Source organism: Berghia stephanieae, chromosome 1 (genome assembly GCF_034508935.2).
Source record: "Berghia stephanieae isolate SIO BIC M18660-M18661 chromosome 1, UCSD_Bste_1.3, whole genome shotgun sequence".
NCBI classification, from domain to species: Eukaryota; Metazoa; Mollusca; class Gastropoda; order Nudibranchia; family Aeolidiidae; genus Berghia; species Berghia stephanieae.
Genome location: NC_088360.1, coordinates 80845363 through 80866083, shown reverse-complemented (window position 1 = coordinate 80866083; position 20721 = coordinate 80845363). Strand labels below are relative to the sequence as shown.

At 36.8% G+C, this 20721-nt stretch overlaps 1 protein-coding gene across 1 annotated transcript in view; it reads left to right on the top strand.

The window, feature by feature from the left end:
- Positions 1 to 258: 258 nt before the first annotated feature.
- The window catches only part of LOC144958663 (mRNA export factor-like), a 34419-nt gene continuing 13956 nt past the window's right edge, over positions 259 to 20721 (top strand). Inside the window, exons 1-2 of the mRNA XM_078890786.1 lie at positions 259 to 370; positions 20282 to 20391. Coding sequence (XP_078746912.1) covers positions 20296 to 20391 — 96 coding nt within the window. The 5' untranslated portion in view covers positions 259 to 370; positions 20282 to 20295. The remainder of the gene's footprint in view (positions 371 to 20281; positions 20392 to 20721) is intronic.

Here is a 20721-nt window from a genome sequence, read left to right as displayed (position 1 = left end):
GCCTGGCCGTAGACGGAGTATCAATAAGGTATTTGTTTGATTTATGACAAACGATACAAGTCTTCAAACACAATTAGGTGAGCAACTGGGTCTTAGTCTCTTAATCTAACAACAATATAAACTTATATTGTACATGTATTCAATACTACATGTAGGCTACATCCATCATTTGGCTTCCGATCGAACCGTTTGGTTTCTATTTGGACTCCTGTGGGCTTGGTGATTTGGCTTTCCTACCTTTATTTTTTCTGGCAATCATGCAACGGAAACGGAAATTTAAAGGAAACGAAAGTAAAATTTTGTAAATTTTAAGAGGTTGAAAACGTAAAATATATAAGCAACATTGTGAATTTGATCCAAAGCTTAATAAGTAAGTTTTATTGCTTATTCAATTAGGTATTAACCAATCACTTTGATTACTCTGGAGTTTTGTTCACATCTTTCTTCAAATATCCCGCAACTGAAGTTGTGGAACAAGCAGTGGTATCGTGGTGGGAGTAGGAGTAGACAGTTCAGTGGAGTCTCGGCATTGGTAGGGTAGAGAGGTGCGCCGGTGGAACCCACATTTAGCTCATTGAAAGTTCCCAATCATTCATTTAGATAGAAAAAGAAAAAAAGACGTAACGATAAGCAATCCTATGTTTTTACAATGCCACGTCACTGTTTTGTGAAACGCTGTGATCCTGTGATTATCATTATGAAAATTCGTTATCCCCAGACACATACTTGAAACTCTGCTCTTTTAAATTTAAACAACGCTGTGATTATCCCCAGACAGGTGTGTGGGGATAACGAAATTTGTTTGTTTGCTTTTTAATTATTTATTCTTTTTATTTTTAGACACTTTTTTTATTTTGAGATCGGAGTGGGGACGAATATGACAATTTACTAGAGAACTAGAACTAGAGAGGTGAGCCGGTGTTACCAATACTTAGCTTCTATACCAGGACAAATCATTCGTTTGGACAGAAAAACAAATAAAAAACTTACCGCTTACCGTCAAAAGCAGTTTAGATTTGAAGATACATTTGTTTTCTATAAAAAAACATTCGGTACTAGACAATCCTTGATGAATTTCAAAAGTTGTGTTTGAAATTATATCCTAAATATTTTCATGATTCATTCCTCGCTAAATCGTGTATGTTTTTCGTCTGTCCAATGGTTGGTGCCTGCCGCCTGCCGCGCAAAACAAAGGTTTTAAAAAAAGTTTATTGAGAAAAAGATACGGAAAAAAGTGTCCCTAGATAGGTATGCAATTTGGTGCAAAAGTGCAGTAAAAATTGGTGCGCAAAATTAGTTCGTAGAGGATGCGAGACTGTGTGTGTATGGTGTGTGTGAGTATGTGTGTGTGTGTCTCTTTCTTTCTTTTTTTTTTTTTTTGGGAGTGCCTACGTACACGGTAACGGGGCATCTAGCCTCAGGATCTATGTACACGTAAACCGGTTTACCGTTGCAACATTCTGTCAGTGATGGTCCTCGCTGTCGTGACCGCGCGCGCTTGTGTGTGTGTGTGTGTGTGTGTGTGTGTGAGTTGTTTTTTTTTTTTAATTAAAACAATTTTAACCATTAATGGCGAGATTCCATCTTACACACTCCCCAAACTCCAGATCTTAGTCTTAATGTTATCATTAAAAGACAAGCTTTGCGATTTATAGTTTAATTGAAGCCCGAGTCGAAATATACTCTTACTACTGCTCTCTTGATGGAAACGATTTATTCTGCATATAAGCAATCTGGAGAAAAAAAAATCAGTGTCACTGTAAAGGGTTAAAATTTCACGAAGTACGCACCGTGAACACCGCTGTAACAATCCTTTGATCTACGTCATCAGGCAACCCATTGTTTCTTTCATCTTTTCCCATTCCCCCTTACTATCCCCCAATCCCCCCGCCCACCTCTCTCTCTCCTCTCTCTCTCTCTCTCTCTCTCCTCTCTCTCTCTCCTCTCTCTTTCTCTCTCTCTCTCTCTCTCTCTCTCTCTCTCTCTCTCTCTTGTCATAGTATTATCCCTTCCCCTTCCCATCTCAATGTAAAATGAAAACTTTCTGCTGTTTGCAGAGATACATGTATGATTGTTTTGTTTTCTCTCTCTCTCACTAGGCTAGGATTAAAAACCAAGACATCAGGTAATGGGTGTCTAATGCCAAAGTATAGATTCTCTCTTTGGCCAATTTAGTCACGCATGTGGCAGCCCAGCTATTTATTATGTTCTGCCTATAACACACAATAAGTGGGATTTTGGGGGGTGGGTACGAAAGAAATCAAGGTCATAAGTAACCGTGCACAAGAGCTGTATAGGGAATTGGTTTCTGGGGGTCTTGCAAATACCAAATATTTTATGGAAAGCTCTTTCGAACTCCAAGACGTCTGGTTTGTTTTGCTATCTTGGAACAAACGCAACAGAGATGTCTTGATGTGTGACCTAGTTGTCTGATTTTGTGACCTGGATGTAAAGTTTTGTGACCTAGATGTATCCTTTTGTGTGTGCAAGCCATGCGGGTAAGTACAGCAATAGCTTGCCAGTTGAGGAAAAAAAATGAAGAAGCAGCGTATCCGCATTTGAAAAACAAAACAAAAAACCTGAAAAAAACAAAACAACTTAACCTTTTAAAGGCGAATATCAATCTTACTTGGACCAAAAATAAAATCTTACCGTTTTCATCAAAAGACAAAAAACAAATTACAATTTAAAAACTTGAGCTTTTATATAGGGCAATATCCACCCAACGTGCTCAAAGCGCTTTTTATCAATATTCTTACTGCTCTTATGGTGGAGACGTTTTTTTTTCTGCGTTAAAAAATAATATAAATGAAGACTATTATTTGAAAACAAAAAAATCAGTGTCACTGGCAAAGGGTGAACTGCAGTACTCCTGCATCCTGTGAGACTCCTACGGCACTTGCTAATCATAAAAAAGGAAATAGCAGCAATCAACAATACTAAGGTGAAAGAAAAAGAAGAAAAAAAAAAGGTGGGGGGGGGGGAGCAAACCCAGTAGCAATGCAACCTTTTAGCGGCGAAATTCGATCTTTGACCTAACACCAAATCTTCTATCATCAAAAGACAAGTAACGGCAAAACGATTATAGACAATTGAAGTCCGAGTTGCGATAGTCTGACTGCTCTCTTGGTGGAAACGCTGTATTCCCCGTTAACAATAATAAAGATAAAAGCAAACTATTATCTAAAAGCAAAAAATTAGCTTCGCTGTTAAGGGGTTAAGAACACCTGCAACTGCCAGTATCCTTGAGATGCTCTACGTCACCAAGGTCACCAAGCGACACTTTCGTCGGCATGCACCCCCCCCCCCCCCTTCCACTCTTTCAAGGTGGTGGTGGGGGCGGATAAAAAAGGCCTTTTTCTCTTTCATTCAATCAACTGGTCTGCTGGTGGACCCTAGGCCTCTCTACAAGTACAAGAAATAATACTCACTTTTTTTCTGCTCCAACGAAAATATCTACCCCCCACCGGTCTAATTATTTGTAGCAGACGTCAAATTTCTCAAAACGGTCACGTGACACTGTAAAAACAACACAGGAAGTCCATGAAAGCTTATTTACGGCATTTCCTTTGAACCGTGTAAACAACAAAATTTCGTTTTCATTCGACTCAACGGGTCAGATTGGCCGGTATTTTTTTAACGAACTAAAGTTCTGAAAAATCAAAATGTTTCTTAGAAAGTTGAAAGATGCTAGTTTTTAAAACAGAGGTAGGTTTTTAAAAAAAATCTTTATATTTTACGTGAATGCATGCTCAAGGCGAATTGGCAGAGTATGTCAAAAAAATTACCAAAACCACATCATCACACTACAACTCTGCCGTTTTATTAAAGAACACAATATGTGCTATTTGGTTAACACTGCATATATACTGTATTTTTAAAACCAATGGCAGAACAGCGGTCACATCATCCTCACTACCTGCTTTATTATAAACACACTACTACCATCACTCCTACAACCACCACCATATCATCATCACTACCAAAACCATTATAACCACCACCAAATCATCATCACTACTAACACCACCACAACCACCACCGTATGGGCATCTCTGCCAATAATACTACAACCTTCACAATATCATCATCATCCCTACCACCTCTTTCTTTCTCTCTCTCTCTCTCTCTCTCTCTCTCTCTCTCTCTCTCTCTCTCTCTCTCTCTCTCTCCTCTCTCTCCCTCTCCCCTCTCCCACCACCATCATCTCTAATCTCTCTTTTCTCTCACTCTATTTTCATCACCCCACATACATAAATCATCACTTAAAGCGATTCATTTTTAAAATCGATTATTTCATGTTCATTCCAGTACTTCTGATTTTTATGCCTATTGATTTACTTGCGTATACTTACTTGTTATTCTACCTTCTTTCTTCTTTTTTTTTTTGCTCACCTAATTTTATGCATTGTTTTAAATTCCACTCAAGTTGGAACTCCTTAGTTACATATCAAGGATGAATTTTTTTTAATTCAAGGAATAAGCAACGAATTATCCCTTCGACACTTAAGTTGAAAATATCTACTCCAGCGATGAATGAAATAACACAAACCTGAGAAATTAGAAGTGAAGTCAGAAACACTTCAGAGGTGATAGTTTAGTTATATGACAGTCTGGTGTCTAGTCCTCGGGGGTTTAAACATCCAAGGGTTTTAATCAGATTGTTTCCTGTTTGAGATGAGATATAGTGTCTGCGTAGCAGAATTTCAATACACAAACTTGAGCGGCCCTGGTGCCGGGATGGTCAGGTAGGTTGAAATGTCGGACCACGCTGAAACCGATATGTTGGCAATGTCCTGTCGATGCTGTGCAAAGCGATCTCCCAATCTTTTCCCTGTATCGCCAGCATAACATGTGTTACAATGTGCGCATCTAATGGCATACACAAGGTTGCAATCTGTACAAGTAAAAGATCTTGCGATGGTCAAACTTTCTCCGGAAATGCAATGGTCTTGTCTTCATAAAGGTGCTCACACGTCCTACATTTAGGCCTCATACATCTGTAGGTCCATGGTCTTGTGGTGGCTCAAGGCAGCTATGTACAAGCAAATCCTTATAATCATTCATCAAAATTTTCTTGACTTGGTTAGCATGAGGTGGTGCGTAAGGACCTAGATGTGGTTCTTGTTTTGGCAGGGCTGCAAGGGGATTCTCTTGTAATGCCATGAGTTTTCCTAATTGCCTCTTCTAATACTCAGGGTAATGGCAGTCCCTGAAAAAGTCTAACCGGATGTTTTGCTGTCTGATGAATTCCTCATTATCCTGACACAGTGTTCTAAGACGGAGCATCTGGCTAAATGGAATGGAGTCCTTGCATCTTTTTGGGTGGGTTTGGGACGATCCATAGAGCAGGTAGCTGGGGCTGTCTGTCTGTTTATAATGTACAGTTGTGCAAATGCCAGTGTCAGTGAGGGTAGCGGAAATGTCTAAAAAGTTTATCTTCATGGTGGAGATCTCAAAAGTATATTGGATAGATGGATGGAAGGTGTTCATTGCTAGCGTGAATGTATTCTTCACGTGCAGAGCGGTTCAGATGTGTGATACCAATACAGTCGTTTATGTACCTTTTATAGAACTTTGGCGTAGGTCCCGTGTACTGCAAAGCAAAGTCTCTTCCAGGTAACCCATAAAAAGGTTAACATACAATGGACCTATCTTCGCTCCCATGGCAACACCTGATATCTGATGGAAGATATTCCCAGTTGAATTCAAAAGTGTTGAGGGTGAGCACTAATTTTGTGAAAAGGACAATGGCATCAGAGCTGATACCTTCCACAGGATGCTGATCTATAAAATTAAGAAGATGATAGTGCTTTGAAGTTTTAGATATAACTATCATTAAGAAAACTAATGAAACGTTTTATATAGAAATCACCCCCCCCCCCCCCCCCCCCCCCCCTTGGGAACCCTAATAAAAGATACTAAAATCTTATGGATACCAGCTAAGGATTTTATTGGCATGAAAAGTTTTCACCAGGCCCTGCTATTACATTCAATTTTACTATTTTTATTCAGAACTCAATTTTTATACCAAGCAAATATTTGCTATAAACTGTTATTAAACAGTGACTGTTTTCACCAACATATTTATAGAAATCATAGAGGTGGAAGACGCAAGCAAAGATCAATTATAGTGAAAACTGATCATCAACTTAACTTTGCTCTTATTTATCGCCCAACACGATCTAACAAAAACAAAACAACAAGAAGACAGAATTTGAACAGTATTTCACCGATCTATCAACAAAAGACAATCTCTTTATATCTTAGGGGATTTTAACATCCATGTGAATGACGAGTCAGATAACAATGCATTGGATTTTTCTCAATATAATTGAGGCACAGAACTATGTCCAACTCATCACAGAACCAACACATGAAAAGGGAAACACGGTAGACCTCATAATTAAACACCGTGATGACAGACCTGCCAATTTTAAGTGTCAATTAAATTTAACTAACATCTTTGTGACAATGAAGCCTTCAATTAAAAACTGTCTTGCTGATAAGCTTAAACATAAATGGATTATGTCCCTTTATATTAAGTAAAATTACTCTATTTTGATTTTAAAAATTTATAATGATCTTTTTTTCTTCTTTATTATTTTGTATGAGTCGGATTTTTTTATTGCCCAGTGGGCAGCTTTAGGACCGCTATTTGGTTCAAAATTAATTCATTAGAACCATTTTTAGAATTGTTTCACTTGTCTATGCATATTAATATTACATATGTGTGAAGTTCCCATCATTTGATTCCAAAAGTAATAGTATTGGTAGTATCTAGTAATAATAATAATAATAATAATAATAATAATAATAATAATAATACTTTATTGCATCCCAAAAAGGAAATTTTTTGTACAGACGTGTTATGATTTACACAATAAGATAAAAATACAATGGAAATAGGATGTATATATATAGAAAAAGGAGCAGCTCTATAACCAGAGTAAAATAGTTAAAACTGTCATTATAAATTGAAAATTGAAAAGATTGCAAAACAAATAAATTAATAAATTAATATTTATATTTTAAAAAAGTAAAAATGAGAAATAATTATATAAAATGATTATTGCTTGTTGTTATAAAGCCTAATACTGGACGGCAGAAAAGATTTTCGGTGTCTCTCTGTTTTCGTTGAAATAGAGAAAGGGCGACCACTTCTTTCTGACATAATAATTGATGGTCTTAGTGGATGATACTGGTCATTTAATATTTAGTTATTTTATTTATACAAAATTTCTCGTATAAAAGATCTACATCGTCAACATCATTTATATAGCGTTGAATGGATTTTTTAATATTTGAATTTATTTTGTTCCTTTCCACTGCTAAGCAATTGCCTCCCCAAGCTGTTATACAAAATGACAAAACACTTTCGATTACTGCTCTATAAAATAATGTGCAGAGGGTTTTATCTATTCTAAACTGAGAGAGTTTTGATAAAAAATATGTACGTCTGCACATCTTATGCCTAATTATTTTCAAGTGTTCATCCCACTTAAGCCTGTCATCAATCGTTACACCAAGGTATTTGTAGTGAGGAACTCGCTGGACGAATTGGTCCTTTAATTTTAACGGTTCTATCGGTTCCTTCACTCTCCTAAAGTCAATCACTAGCTCCTTTGTCTTGCTTATAGCTCTAGGTGGTGGGCATCACACCAAGACACAAATCTATCAATTTCTTGCCTATACGCCACTTCGTTGCCATTTGTTATGAGGCCTTGAAGAGCGGTGTCATCTGCAAACTTTATTAAAGGTACACTCAGGTTTTGACTTCTACAATCGCTCGTGTATATTGTGAATAATACAGGGGACAATACACAACCTTGAGGAGCACCAGTATTTGTAGTTATACAGGAAGATTTGTTTTGTCCTAATTGAACATATTGTGCTCTCTTCGTAAGAAATTCGAGCACCCAAGCAATTATATACTTGTTTAAATTCAGACTAGTCAATTTTTGAACAACCAACTGAGGTTGCATTGTATTGAACGCTGAAGACAAATCTGCAAAAAGCAATCTGCAATAGCTCCTAGCGTGATCTAGATGCCTGTAGATGTTGTTTGTAAACAGCAAAATGGCATCCTCTACGCCACGTCCTGGTTTGTAAGCAAATTGAGGACTATCACTCAATGGCATAAACTGATTCCTAATTTTAACAAGAACAAGTTTTTCTAAAGATTTCATGACTATTGAAGTCAGTGCAACAGGTCTGAGATCGTTCATAGTTTCAAGTTTTTCTTTTTTTGGAACAGGAATAATTTTTGAAGTTTTCCAAATTTCAGGGATCGAAACGCATTGGAGGGACCAGTTAAAAATATGTGTATAAATGGGGGAAAGCTGATGGGCACATTCTTTTAATAATTTTCCTTTCAATCCATCCGGCCCAGCAGCCTTCCTCTCGTTTAGTTTCGAAAATACGAATCTCGTTTCCTCTTCACTGACCTCAATAGTCATTTCATCTTCCAAAGCCCTGTCTAATTTATGTTTTTCATTTTCAATATCAAATTTGTTTGCTGTGTCGAAACGTGAATAAAATTTATTTAAAGTTTCAATTTCGATGTCTTCTGATATAATCGTGGGCTTTGGATTATAGTTAACAGCAGTTTTAAGCCCCCGCCACGTGTCCTGTATATCCCCAGAAGAAAAGCATTTTTCAATTTTATTTTTGTACTTGTCTCTACAACTAGATATTACCCTCTTTATCTCTTTTTGTTTTGTTTTCAGATCTTTTTTGTTTCCACTAGTAAAGAGAGTTTTCTTTTGGTTCAATAAAAGTTTTAGATCTTTTGTTATCCAAGGCTTGTTGTTAGGATAATATTTTATTTCTTTTTTACAAGACACTAGCTGTTCACAGAATTTTAAATACTCACTCACACAGTCATTCTGCTCATCCACACTATCACATGATTCGATAAAAACATTCCAGTCAGTGCATTCAAAACAACCACGCAAATCTTCACACACACTTCCGTTCCAGATCTGTACACTTTTCTTTACTGGTTTTACACGTTTAAAAACAGGGCGGTAGGTGGGGAGTAGCAAGAGCATGCAGTGGTCAGATAAACCTAATGGGGCACGGGGTAAACATTTATAACTATTTTTAATATTACACAGGAATAAATCTAATGTTTTTTTGTCCCTTGTCTCGCAGTCCACGTATTGATGAAGTCCCGGGAGAGTAAAATCGTTACATTGGTTAAAATCGCCAGTGACCATCAATACGGCATCGGGTGACTTAATTTGAATGTCCTGTATTTCTTTCCTCAAAATATTTTTCGCTGTGTTGTTGTCTGATGATGATGGAATGTAGACGTTGATGATGATGACGTGAGTATATTCCCGGGGTAGATAATATGGTCGTGACGAAACAGTAATAAATTCAATATAATCGTCACAATACATTTTCATTATCTGAGAGTTATTGGGGTGGACCATTTGTTGTTAATATATGTGCACACCCCACCCCCAGTTCGTTTATTTACATTAGTCCGATCTCCTCGAAATAGTGAATATTGTTCAATATCAAAACATGATGATGGTATGTGAGGAGATAGCCAAGTCTCTGTTAACGCTATTATGGAGGCTTGACGATAGTCACTATTAAAACGACACAGTTCATCAATTTTATTTTTCAGTGATCTTACATTACCTGTCACTACACAGGGTAAAAATGGACGAAAAGGCCGTCTGTTAAATTTTGTTTTTATTCCTCCTTTTCTCCCCCTCTTTCTTACTTTAATAAACGATTTGTCAATAGTGGGGGTTGGAGGGATCGGAGAGTCTCTGGAGTATAAGTTATCGATAGGCTTTTGGCAGCAAAATTACAGGCTAAAACACCATTTATGCTTATAAATATACTAATAATTATAAAAATCAGGAACAATATATACTTCACATCCATTTTGAATAAAAATTAGGCGTAAATTCCGACGATTGAATGATAAATGAATGAAAATATGTGTAGAAAATAGGTAAACATTCACAACACGTCTGTTGTCGCCGGAAGCCAGCGCCAATGTATTATTAGTATTATTAGTGGTAGTAGTAGAAGTAGTAGTAATACTAATACTAGTTGTGGTTGTTGTAGGAATTGTAGTAGTAGGAGGAGTAAATGCTCAAAAAAAATAATTAATAAAAAATAATTAAAGAGAAAAGAGAGAGATCATTAGTAAACATAATGGAAATTATTTTGTCACTGTTTTGCAAAATGTCATCTTTTGAATTGAAGACCACTCTCCCACATATTTTATCTCAAGACTCACAACTGGTTTACTGGGCTGGCAGATGTATATCACCATAACAACTTCAATTGGTACATCAGCATCATCATCACCACATCATCTGCCACAACCACCACCACAACAGCTTTATCATCATCACCAACACCACCAGAGCACCACCACCTCTTCCACAGACACTAGCATATATACAACCAACATGTTTGGGGTCTTTTGGCCATTTTTTTTAGTGTTTCGAAAGCAATAGCAATTTCTGAGCCTTACATTAATTTGTAATGGCCATCAAGTTTTAGTTTCTCGATAAACCAATAATTTTATAATTAGTAGAGATTGCTATGATTGAGTGTTTGAATGATGAAGATCAGTTTATTTGTATTTGGGTTTGATCTTAGCTTTTATACAAATTTTTGTATCGTGCAAACTTTTTTCCACACATGCGGACAAAATACACTTTTATGCTAAAAAATACACTTTTTAGGGTCATAGAATACACTTTTTATCCTGGGAAGGTTGGCAGGTCTGTGATAACACTTTGTTGAATAACACCAACGTACAAAGTAACCACATGTCAGACCATCAATCTGTTTTATTTGAATTGAATTTGGATAAACCTAAACCCACAAAAAAGAAAGTAACATATCGAAAATATAAATCATTAGATATTGAGAAATTTAAAAATGACCTTATTACATCAGGTCATACCACCAATGTTGAACGTGCATACACAGCAGATGAAAAAGTTTCTATTTTTAATGAAATTATGTCTAAACTTCTTGATCACCATGCTCCATTGTCAACCAAATTAATCACCATAAGATCTGACACATCATGGTTCTCGGAGGAAATTCGGTTGTCAAAGCAGATGAGACGGGAAGCGAAGAAACATGGCGGAAAACAAGACTCACAATACATAGAGAGTTATATAAACAAGCACGAACTGCAACTAACACTCTGATAATCGAAACCAAACGAAAATCTATTAGAGACAAGGTGGAAGATAGTAAAGGCAACAGTAAGAAGCTTTTTAATGTCCTGAACGATTTGATGAAAGTTGATAGTATGAAAAACTTACTACCATAACACCAAAACAAATCAGAACTGGCAGAGCGCTTCAATGATTACTTCAGTAATAAAATTTCTACCATTCGATCCAATCTTGACAACACAGTCAACATCTTTGAATATGAAGATAGTATACCACTTATATCATGCCCATCGTCCAATTTCTGGTCTGCTTCAATAGAAGAGGTCAGTGGATTAATTAAGAAAGCCCCAAATAAACAGTGCAAACTTGATGTTGTACCAACGTGACTTTTGAAAGAATGTTTAAAGGAAGTCGCACCTGCTACCACTTTGTTTTTACAAGTGTTGCAAACAATTTCAATGGTTTAACCCCCACCCACTACTCCCCCCCCCACCCCCCCCCCTCCTCTCCACTTGCTGTTTTTATTTACAAATTGACTCGGTTAGGCAAATCGGTACTGTTTATTTTTTTATTATTTTTTTTTTTACTAGTACCCAATACTCAATATCGCTCCAAACTAGCTTTCACTTCCCTTCAATAACAATGGTGGAGTAGGACCAAAAAAATGGTCTTTTACACTTATTAACAGCAATGATGGTAATCTTCCGTGGATCCACGGAATTCCGGGCATTTGGGATTTTCTTTGAGAACGTCAAACCTTTTTCTATAACTTGTGGCTCCACGGCAGGACGATGAAAAAATCACCATCTAGTCTTGTGTCAAATTTTGACACCTGTGCTCATTTGCATGTATTTTGGTTACACTTGCATTTTTATGACGTCAACCGAGACAGGGTGACACCAAATGTCAAAAATGACACAAGGCCAGTGGTGTCCTTAGATGAACAGATGTTGGTAGGGATTGGAAAGAAAAAAATAGGAAATCAATTCATATCCTATCTCTCTCTCTCTCTCTCTCTCTCTCTCTCTCTCTCTCTCTCTCTCTCTCTCTCTCTCTCTCTCTCTCTCTCTCTCTCTCTCCCTCTCCTCTCTCTCTCTCTCTCTCTCTCTCTCTCTCTCTCTCTCTCTCTCTCTCTCTCTCTCTCTCTCTCTCTCTCTCTCTGTCTCTTTGACCCTTATTTCTCTCTCAACCACTTATCTATCTTCATGTTATGTTTTTAGAAGCCATCTTGCCATAGAATGATAGGTAAAATATTACAATAAGGAAGGTTGATGACTTGAGAAGCAATTGTTCAAATTATTTTAAATATATTCTTTTTCCTTTGTTTAGATAGACTCTGTTTTGCAAGTTGTTAGCTATTCATGAGTCTAATTTATAAACTGCATAACCACTAGGTTGCAGTCACAAAGGTATTGTAGTGTGTTTTGTAAAGTGAAAAAAAATAAATTTCTAGCCTTTTCATCTCTTGATGTAGATAGCGGTATGATTAATATTGTGAGCCTTTAAAATGATTTTCTGGAAAGGACAATTCATTAAATATTTACAAAAGAAGTATATTATATAATGTTTAGTAACTATCATATTGTATAATAGTAGACCTGCCTACCTGAAATTTCCAAAATTCGTAACAAGAGGGCCATAATTTTGTAATAGGATTCAATAGTTGTACCGTCACTTCCTTCCTAATGACGCATGGTAACTTAGCAACACTGGCTCTAAACTATCGGAACGTTGGCGGCCGCCCGTATGAAATATTTCTCTGGCGAGCATAAAAAGCGTATCCAAAGGAAAAAAACCACATAAATTTGATCATGTTTTGACTTTTACACATTCTGATCAAAAGGCATATGAAAAGGGAATGAAAAGTTGTAGCCAGCATGAAGAATAAAAAGTAATGATTTTCTTTGTTTAGAACCAAGATGGCCGTCGTTGCCTGGCGGCGTGACATCAGACTACTGAATCCTATTCTCAGTAACATAGTGAAAAAAATTAGTAACACCCCGAAGCGTACTAAAAACGGAACTTCCCGCAACAATGTCGGCTGTAGAAGCGTAGGTAGAATCAACAATGCACAAGTTGACGGTGAGGACAAGGAGGTGTTTATATTGTTTATATAGGCTACTACACACATCAAATTAATATACTATTTACACTATGTACACAAATCCAGAAATCTATTGTCCCTCTACACTGCCCTTTTGCAAGGACCTAGTGTAGTAAATCGTACTTTTTTCAAATCACATTTTTTCATGAAATTATTATTTCGCAAATCACGGTAAATTCGTAACAAACTGATAAAAATTCGTAAATTCGTAACAGGGGTCGATTTTCATGGAAAATTCGTAACATTACTAATTTTTCGTAACAATAGGCAGGTCTGTAATAGTAATTTTTTCAGTTCGGCTTGAGTTTGCCCGATGGGCCTATTCATTTTCCTCCTTTTTAACAAACTGCCATTATCATCAATGATTAACAGTCAGGGTAATTTCCCATCTCTATGTTTTAGAGAGAGTTTATTTGATTTATTTTTATAGATATTGTTTTCCCTTGTACATCCTCTCGAAATTGTTATTACTTAGGGCTAATTTAACCAAGTTAAGTCCAAATACAGTTTCCAATTAAAAGAGATGCCAATTGCTTCATCATTAACAACCAGTTAGTCTTTACTGACCACTGTGTATTATACCAGACCTGCCAACCTGTAGGATTTTGCGTATTTTAGTACGATTTTTTGACCCAATTACGTGGATACGATTCCAAAGGATTTAGTACGATTTTTTTGTTTGTTTAATATTGGATTTCTTCTTCTTCTTCTTCTTCGTTCCCGTCACGTCACATGGTCAGTCCGGTCTGGTGAATGAAGCCCACAGTGGTCCTGAGGTCGTCCTCACTGCCGTACAGCTTCTTTGAGTATGGGGTTGGGTCAGGCCAGAAGTTCCTGGATTTGAATGATGTTGATGTTCATACATTGATGCAATGACATAATGCAGTGATGCCAAAACTCCGGGTTTCACCGGATAAAACTCCCGTCTGGAGCAAAAAATTCCTTTCCATCTACCATATCTTCATCATTGCCACTAGTATTACAACCATCATCACTACCACTACTACTACAACCACCACATCATCAGTACTACCACTACTACTACTACAACCAACACATCATCATCAGTACCACAACTACTACTGCAACCACAACCACCACATCATCATCATCACTACCACTATCAAACTACCATCACCATTACAATCACCACCACCAATTTGTTCCAAGGATACCCCCCCCCCCCCTTTCCAACTACCACATCATCATCATTGCCACTAGTATTACAACCATCATCACTACCACTACTACTACAACCACCACCACACACCATCAGTACTACCACAACTACTACAACCAACACATCATCATCACTACCACTACTAATACAACCACCACCACCACATCATCACCACTACTACTACACCACCACCGCCACATCATCATCACTACCACTACTACTACACCACCACCGCCACATCATCATCACTACCACTACTACCACAACCACCACAACATCATCATCTCTACCACCACTACTACAACCACAACTACCACAGCATCATCACGACCTCTACTACTACAACCACCACCACCACCACTTCATCGTCATTACCACTACTACTACAACCACCACCACCACATCATCATTACCACTACTACTACAACTACCACCATCACATCATTACTACCACTACTACTACAACCACCACAACCACATCATCATTACTGCTACTACTACAACCACCACCAACACATCATCACTACCACTACTATTGCAATCACCACCACCATATCATCACTACCACTACTACTGCAATACCACCATCACCACCACCACCACCACCACCACATTATCATTACCACTACTACTACAACCACCACCACCACATCATCATCACTCACTGCGTGGAATCAGCGCTATTTCAGTTGGAACTCCCAAGGGACCAATAACCCTTCCTGCTCGCTACCTGCATGAGGTCATTGGAGTTCAACTGGTATCAGGCAGTGCCGTGTCCAATGGGGGCAATTATGGATATTTATGGTCTTATAATATGTCTGTATAGCGGGAAAACAATAACAGACTCTTTCACTTCATTATTTTGATTTGAAAAATCAGTTGTCTTTCTAAACATCAGTGAAAATTTGACATTCTTGTGGTTAATAGTTTTCTTTGAATCACAAATTGTTGATCTAATTTTAAGTGCTTGTAAATTATGGTGCACTTAAATAAAAAATTTGTTATTCAAAACTCAGCGGCAGTATCTCAAGAATTTTAATAAATATCAAAAGTACATATATGCATCTATGTTTCTGTGCAATATTATCATATTAGCAGTTGATTTTCTTGATTTATTCATGGTTTTTTAAGTTCTGTATATTGTTTTTACCAATTCCGTTCCTCTCAAACAGTTGTGTTGATCATAACAGTAAATTGATATGATTGTGGTAAAATAACTCAGAAAGATAATATTTTATTGACCAGTAAAGACTAAAAACTAATATTGTGTATGATGTCAATATCTCAATTTACTATCAATCTGCCTATAAAGTATGACTTCTTTACAAGAAAAAATCAATCACCCAAAAAGGTTACTGGACATGCTACAAATATTGCAGTATCAATCATCAATTACAACTAACACTAAGCACTGGTACTGTTAAATTAAATGATTTGCTCAAACAGACGGACATAGTATGTGGACAAAAGAGGATTCAAAAGTATGAGGGCATATAGTTTATTCCAAGTAGTAACCTTTTTCTCCTTATTGACCAACTACATTAAAAACGAACACACTGTCCATATAGTTTATATAGAATCATCTCCTTTCCTCCAAGAATACACATTTAGTCATTGTCTTATAAAGTCATCTGATATACCAATGAACTCCAGTCAGTCAAATTTAGAGATAAAACAATTGAATAACAACCAGAGTCAAATCAGTATAACACTACAGGCATACCACAGCAAGATCATTTAATTTTTGGGAAATCACTGCCATATATATCTGGACGCTTCAGTCTATAAAAAGTTAACACATTCACTTGTGCACAAAAGGAGAACTTGTACTTACATTATATTATTCAACATGCAAGAATACCCTAAACATTGACACCTATATGACACTATAAAGTCGGCATTTCCTGAGACAACCACACAAAAGCAGTACCGTATACATTTTCAAACTATAATTTTGACTTGAATCGTAAGGGATTTAAGTATAGAAAAAAGTTATCAAGCCATTAAAAAGTTGACTTTCAAATGTGCCCAAAACTCATAATATTTAAATCAGTTAAATGCTTAAAAAATAATATTAGTATTATTTTCGTTTAATGGTTTATATTTTATTCCTAAACTGATATTTGGACATAATTCATATTTGGACATAATTCATGGCATGGAGTACTATGGGAGAGAAAATAAGGATCTCACCAAGTCATGCCAAATAAGAAATTTACAATAAAAAATTCATATCTTTTAAGGTTTTACTGCCCGGACAACAAAACTTGGCATGTGTCAAAATCATCATTTTTACTTTATAATGATGCTTGTTTCAATCATTTTCTGCCGCTGGGAATTAAATTATTGATATGCAAATTACAACATATTAATTTCATTGATAGCTCAAAAACCACTAAATTGACACCTCTCTTATGAGCAGCCTTAAGAGGATAAATTATTATCAACCATGGCATTTGATGAAAGAAACCTTTGCTTTGCTTGTGGTGAGAGAACAATTTTCATATTTGTGTTAGCAACTGAGCAATACCATAAAATATTGCAACAATTAATTACCATCAGCGGCATCACAGATTCCTACTGACCGCTACCTGTTCCACCCATGGGCTGACCCCACTAATGGGGTCAGGTTGACCTAGCACTGAAATAACGCTCAGAGGGGAAAATGCCACGCAGTGCACTACCACTAATACTACTACAACCACCACCACATCATCATCACTACCACTACTACAGCCACCACTACTACATCATCATCACGACCTCTACTACTACAACCATCACCACATCATCATCACTACCACTACTACTACAACCACCACCACCACATCATCATTACCACTACTACTACAACCACCTCCATCACATCATTACTACCACTACTACTACAACCACCACAACCACATCATCATTACTGCTACTACTACAACCACCACCACCACCACATCATCACTACCACTACTACTGCAACCACCACCACATCATCATCACTGCAACTACCACTAGTACTACAATACCACCACCACCTACACATCATCATTACCACTGCTACTACAACCACCACCACCACATCATCATCACTACCACTACTACTACAACCACCACTACAACATCATCATCACTACCATTTGTACTACAACCACCATCACCACCACATCATCATCACTCCACCACTACTACAACCACCACCACATCATCATCACGACCACCACTACTACAACCACCATCATCATCACTACCACCACTACTACAACCACCACCACATCATCATCCCTACCACTACTACTGCAAGCACCACCACCACCTCACCTTCATCACTCCCACCACTACTACTACAACCACCACCACATCATCATCACTACCACTGCTACTACAACACCACCACCACCACATCATCTCTACCACTACTACTACAACCACCACAACCACATCGTCATCACTACTCCTACTATTACTACTACTACTACTACTACTACTACTACTACTACTACTACTACTACTACTACTACTACTACTACTAGTACTCCTAGTACTACCACTAGTACTACTAGTACTACTACTAGTACTACTGGTACTACTACTACCACTACTACTACTACTACTACTACTACTACTACTACTACTACTACTACTACTACTACTACTACTACTACTACTACTACTACTACTACTACAACAACTACTACAACATCATCATCACTACCACTACTAATACAACCACCAGCACCACATCATCATCACGACTAGTACTACTACAACCACCACCACCACATCATCACTACCACAACAACCACTACCACATCATCATTGCCACTACTACTACTACAACCACCACCACTACTGCAACCACCACCACATTATCACATCATTATCATCACGACCACAACTACTACAACCACTATACCACCACCACATCATCATCACTACAACTACTACTTCAACCACCACCACCACCACCATATCATCATCACTACCACTAACAACCACTATCACATCTTCATCATCACTACCATTATTACTACAACCACCAACACCACATCATCCTCACTACCACCAGTACTACAATCTCTACCATTAGGTTTTGGCACTTTACTTTATTTGAAATAAGGAAACTTTGGGACTGTATTTAGCAATGTGTTTATGTATCATAATATAATTCTAATCAGTTATCTATTTAGAACTATACAATATGTAAACACAATACCATTCGAATTCCCTTTTCTTTTGTGCTGAAATTCCTCTTTCGGCATTGAAATTCCTACGAGTGGTGTCTGAAACTCCTGTGAGCCAAATTTAAAGTTGGCGTCTCTGCATACATCTACATCAACTGTTGACCGTGTTTCTGAATGATGCATCACATTTAGTATAATTGTTATCTTTTCAGTTAGTTATATGATGACGGTTTTCACCTATATTTTTCTCATACCTTTTCGAGGATTTACATAGAATTATGCATTTAAACTTATTATATACTTTAAATGGTCTCAGATCACATTTAAGCTTTTGACACTTATTAGATAGAAAAGTTTAAGTGAAAATTGAACTAACGTCTTTGAAATGAAGACTTCAATTAAAAACTGTATTGCTAATTAGCTCAAACATAAATGGATTATCTGCCTTTATAATAATTAAAATTACACTATTTTGTTTATAAAATTTATAATGATATTTTTTCTTCTTTGTTTTGTACGAGTCTTGATTATTTATTTTTTTAATTACAAAGTGGGCAGCTTAGGAACACTATTTGGTTCAAAATGTATTCTCTAGAACCAGTTTAGAAGTATTTAACTTGTCTTTGCATATTACTATTACATACTTGTGAATTTCCCATCATTTGACCAAAAGTGTGTAGTATTTGTAGTAGTAGAATTAGTAGTGGTAGTTGTAATAGTTGTAGTAGTAGGAGGAGTAGTAGTAGTAGTGAATGCTCCAAAAAAAAAAAAAAAAAAAAGAGAGAGAGAGTGAGAGAGATGAATCATGAGATAACATATGGAAAATATCTCGCCAATGCTGCAAAGTGTCATCTATTGAATTGAAAGACCACTCTCCCAAATATTTTATCTCAAAACTTATTCATAACTGATGTACTGGGCTGGCAGATGTCACCATCACAACTTCATTTAGTACATCAACATCATCATCCCCTCATCATCATATCTTACCATCACCATCATGGCATCACCACTTCTACAACCACCATCACAGCATTGTCACTGCCACAATCATCACCACATCACTTCTTTACCACTGCCACCACAGCTTCATCATCATCATCACCACCACCACTAGAGTACCATCGCTACAACAACCACCACTTCTTCCACTGACATTAACATCAATACCAACATGTTTGGTCATTTCTTTGAGTGTTTCGAAAGCAATTTCCTAAGATATTGCAATTTCCGAGCCTTATATTAATTTAAACTGGTCATTAAGTTTTAGTTTCTTGATAAACCAATGATTGTAATTACTAGAGATTGCTGCAAATGAATGTTTCAATGATGAAGATCCGAGTTTATTTTAATTTGGGTTTGATGTTAGCTTTTATATAAATTTTTGTATAGTGCACACTTTTTTCCATGCGTGCAGTCAAAATACACTTTTTTGCTAAAAAATACAGTTTTTAGGGTCATAGAATACACTTTTCATTTTGAGAAGGTTGGCAGGTCTGTGTATAGACCACTGTCTCAGATGCCTTGTTACTCTTATGGCTACATGGTTTCATATTTGAATTTCAGAATCATGAACTGAATTAAGTGAAATAGTTGGCATAGCTGTCATTGCAATTCTTAAGTAGCAGTAAAATTATTAAATATTTTTAATTTACAGATTGTAAGGTCAAGATGAGTTTCTTCGGAGGAGGGAACACCTTTGGACAAAATTCTTTGTTTGGTTCTACAACTACAGCAGCAAACACAAATCCAATGAAAGACATTGAGGTTTGCATTTTTTATTTTTGTTCTCTCATAAAAATCTTACATTGGCTTATATCAAAAAATGAAAGAGAAGTAGTCAAGTGTCTGAGGACAATTAAATTAAATTATGCCCTTCCGCCATGACATCTTAATATATCGTTGCCCAGGCATTCCACGAAGGAATAAAGATAATTCATCAAACAAGATGTTTGTTGTCAACAGGAATCACCCATGTTGTCCAATTGAGCAAATTTTTGTCAGAGAGCAATAGAGAATAAGAATTATGATGAGAATTGAACCCGATACCCTGTCTCGGTCATCTCTATGTTGCATTTTTGCATTGGGAAAAGAACT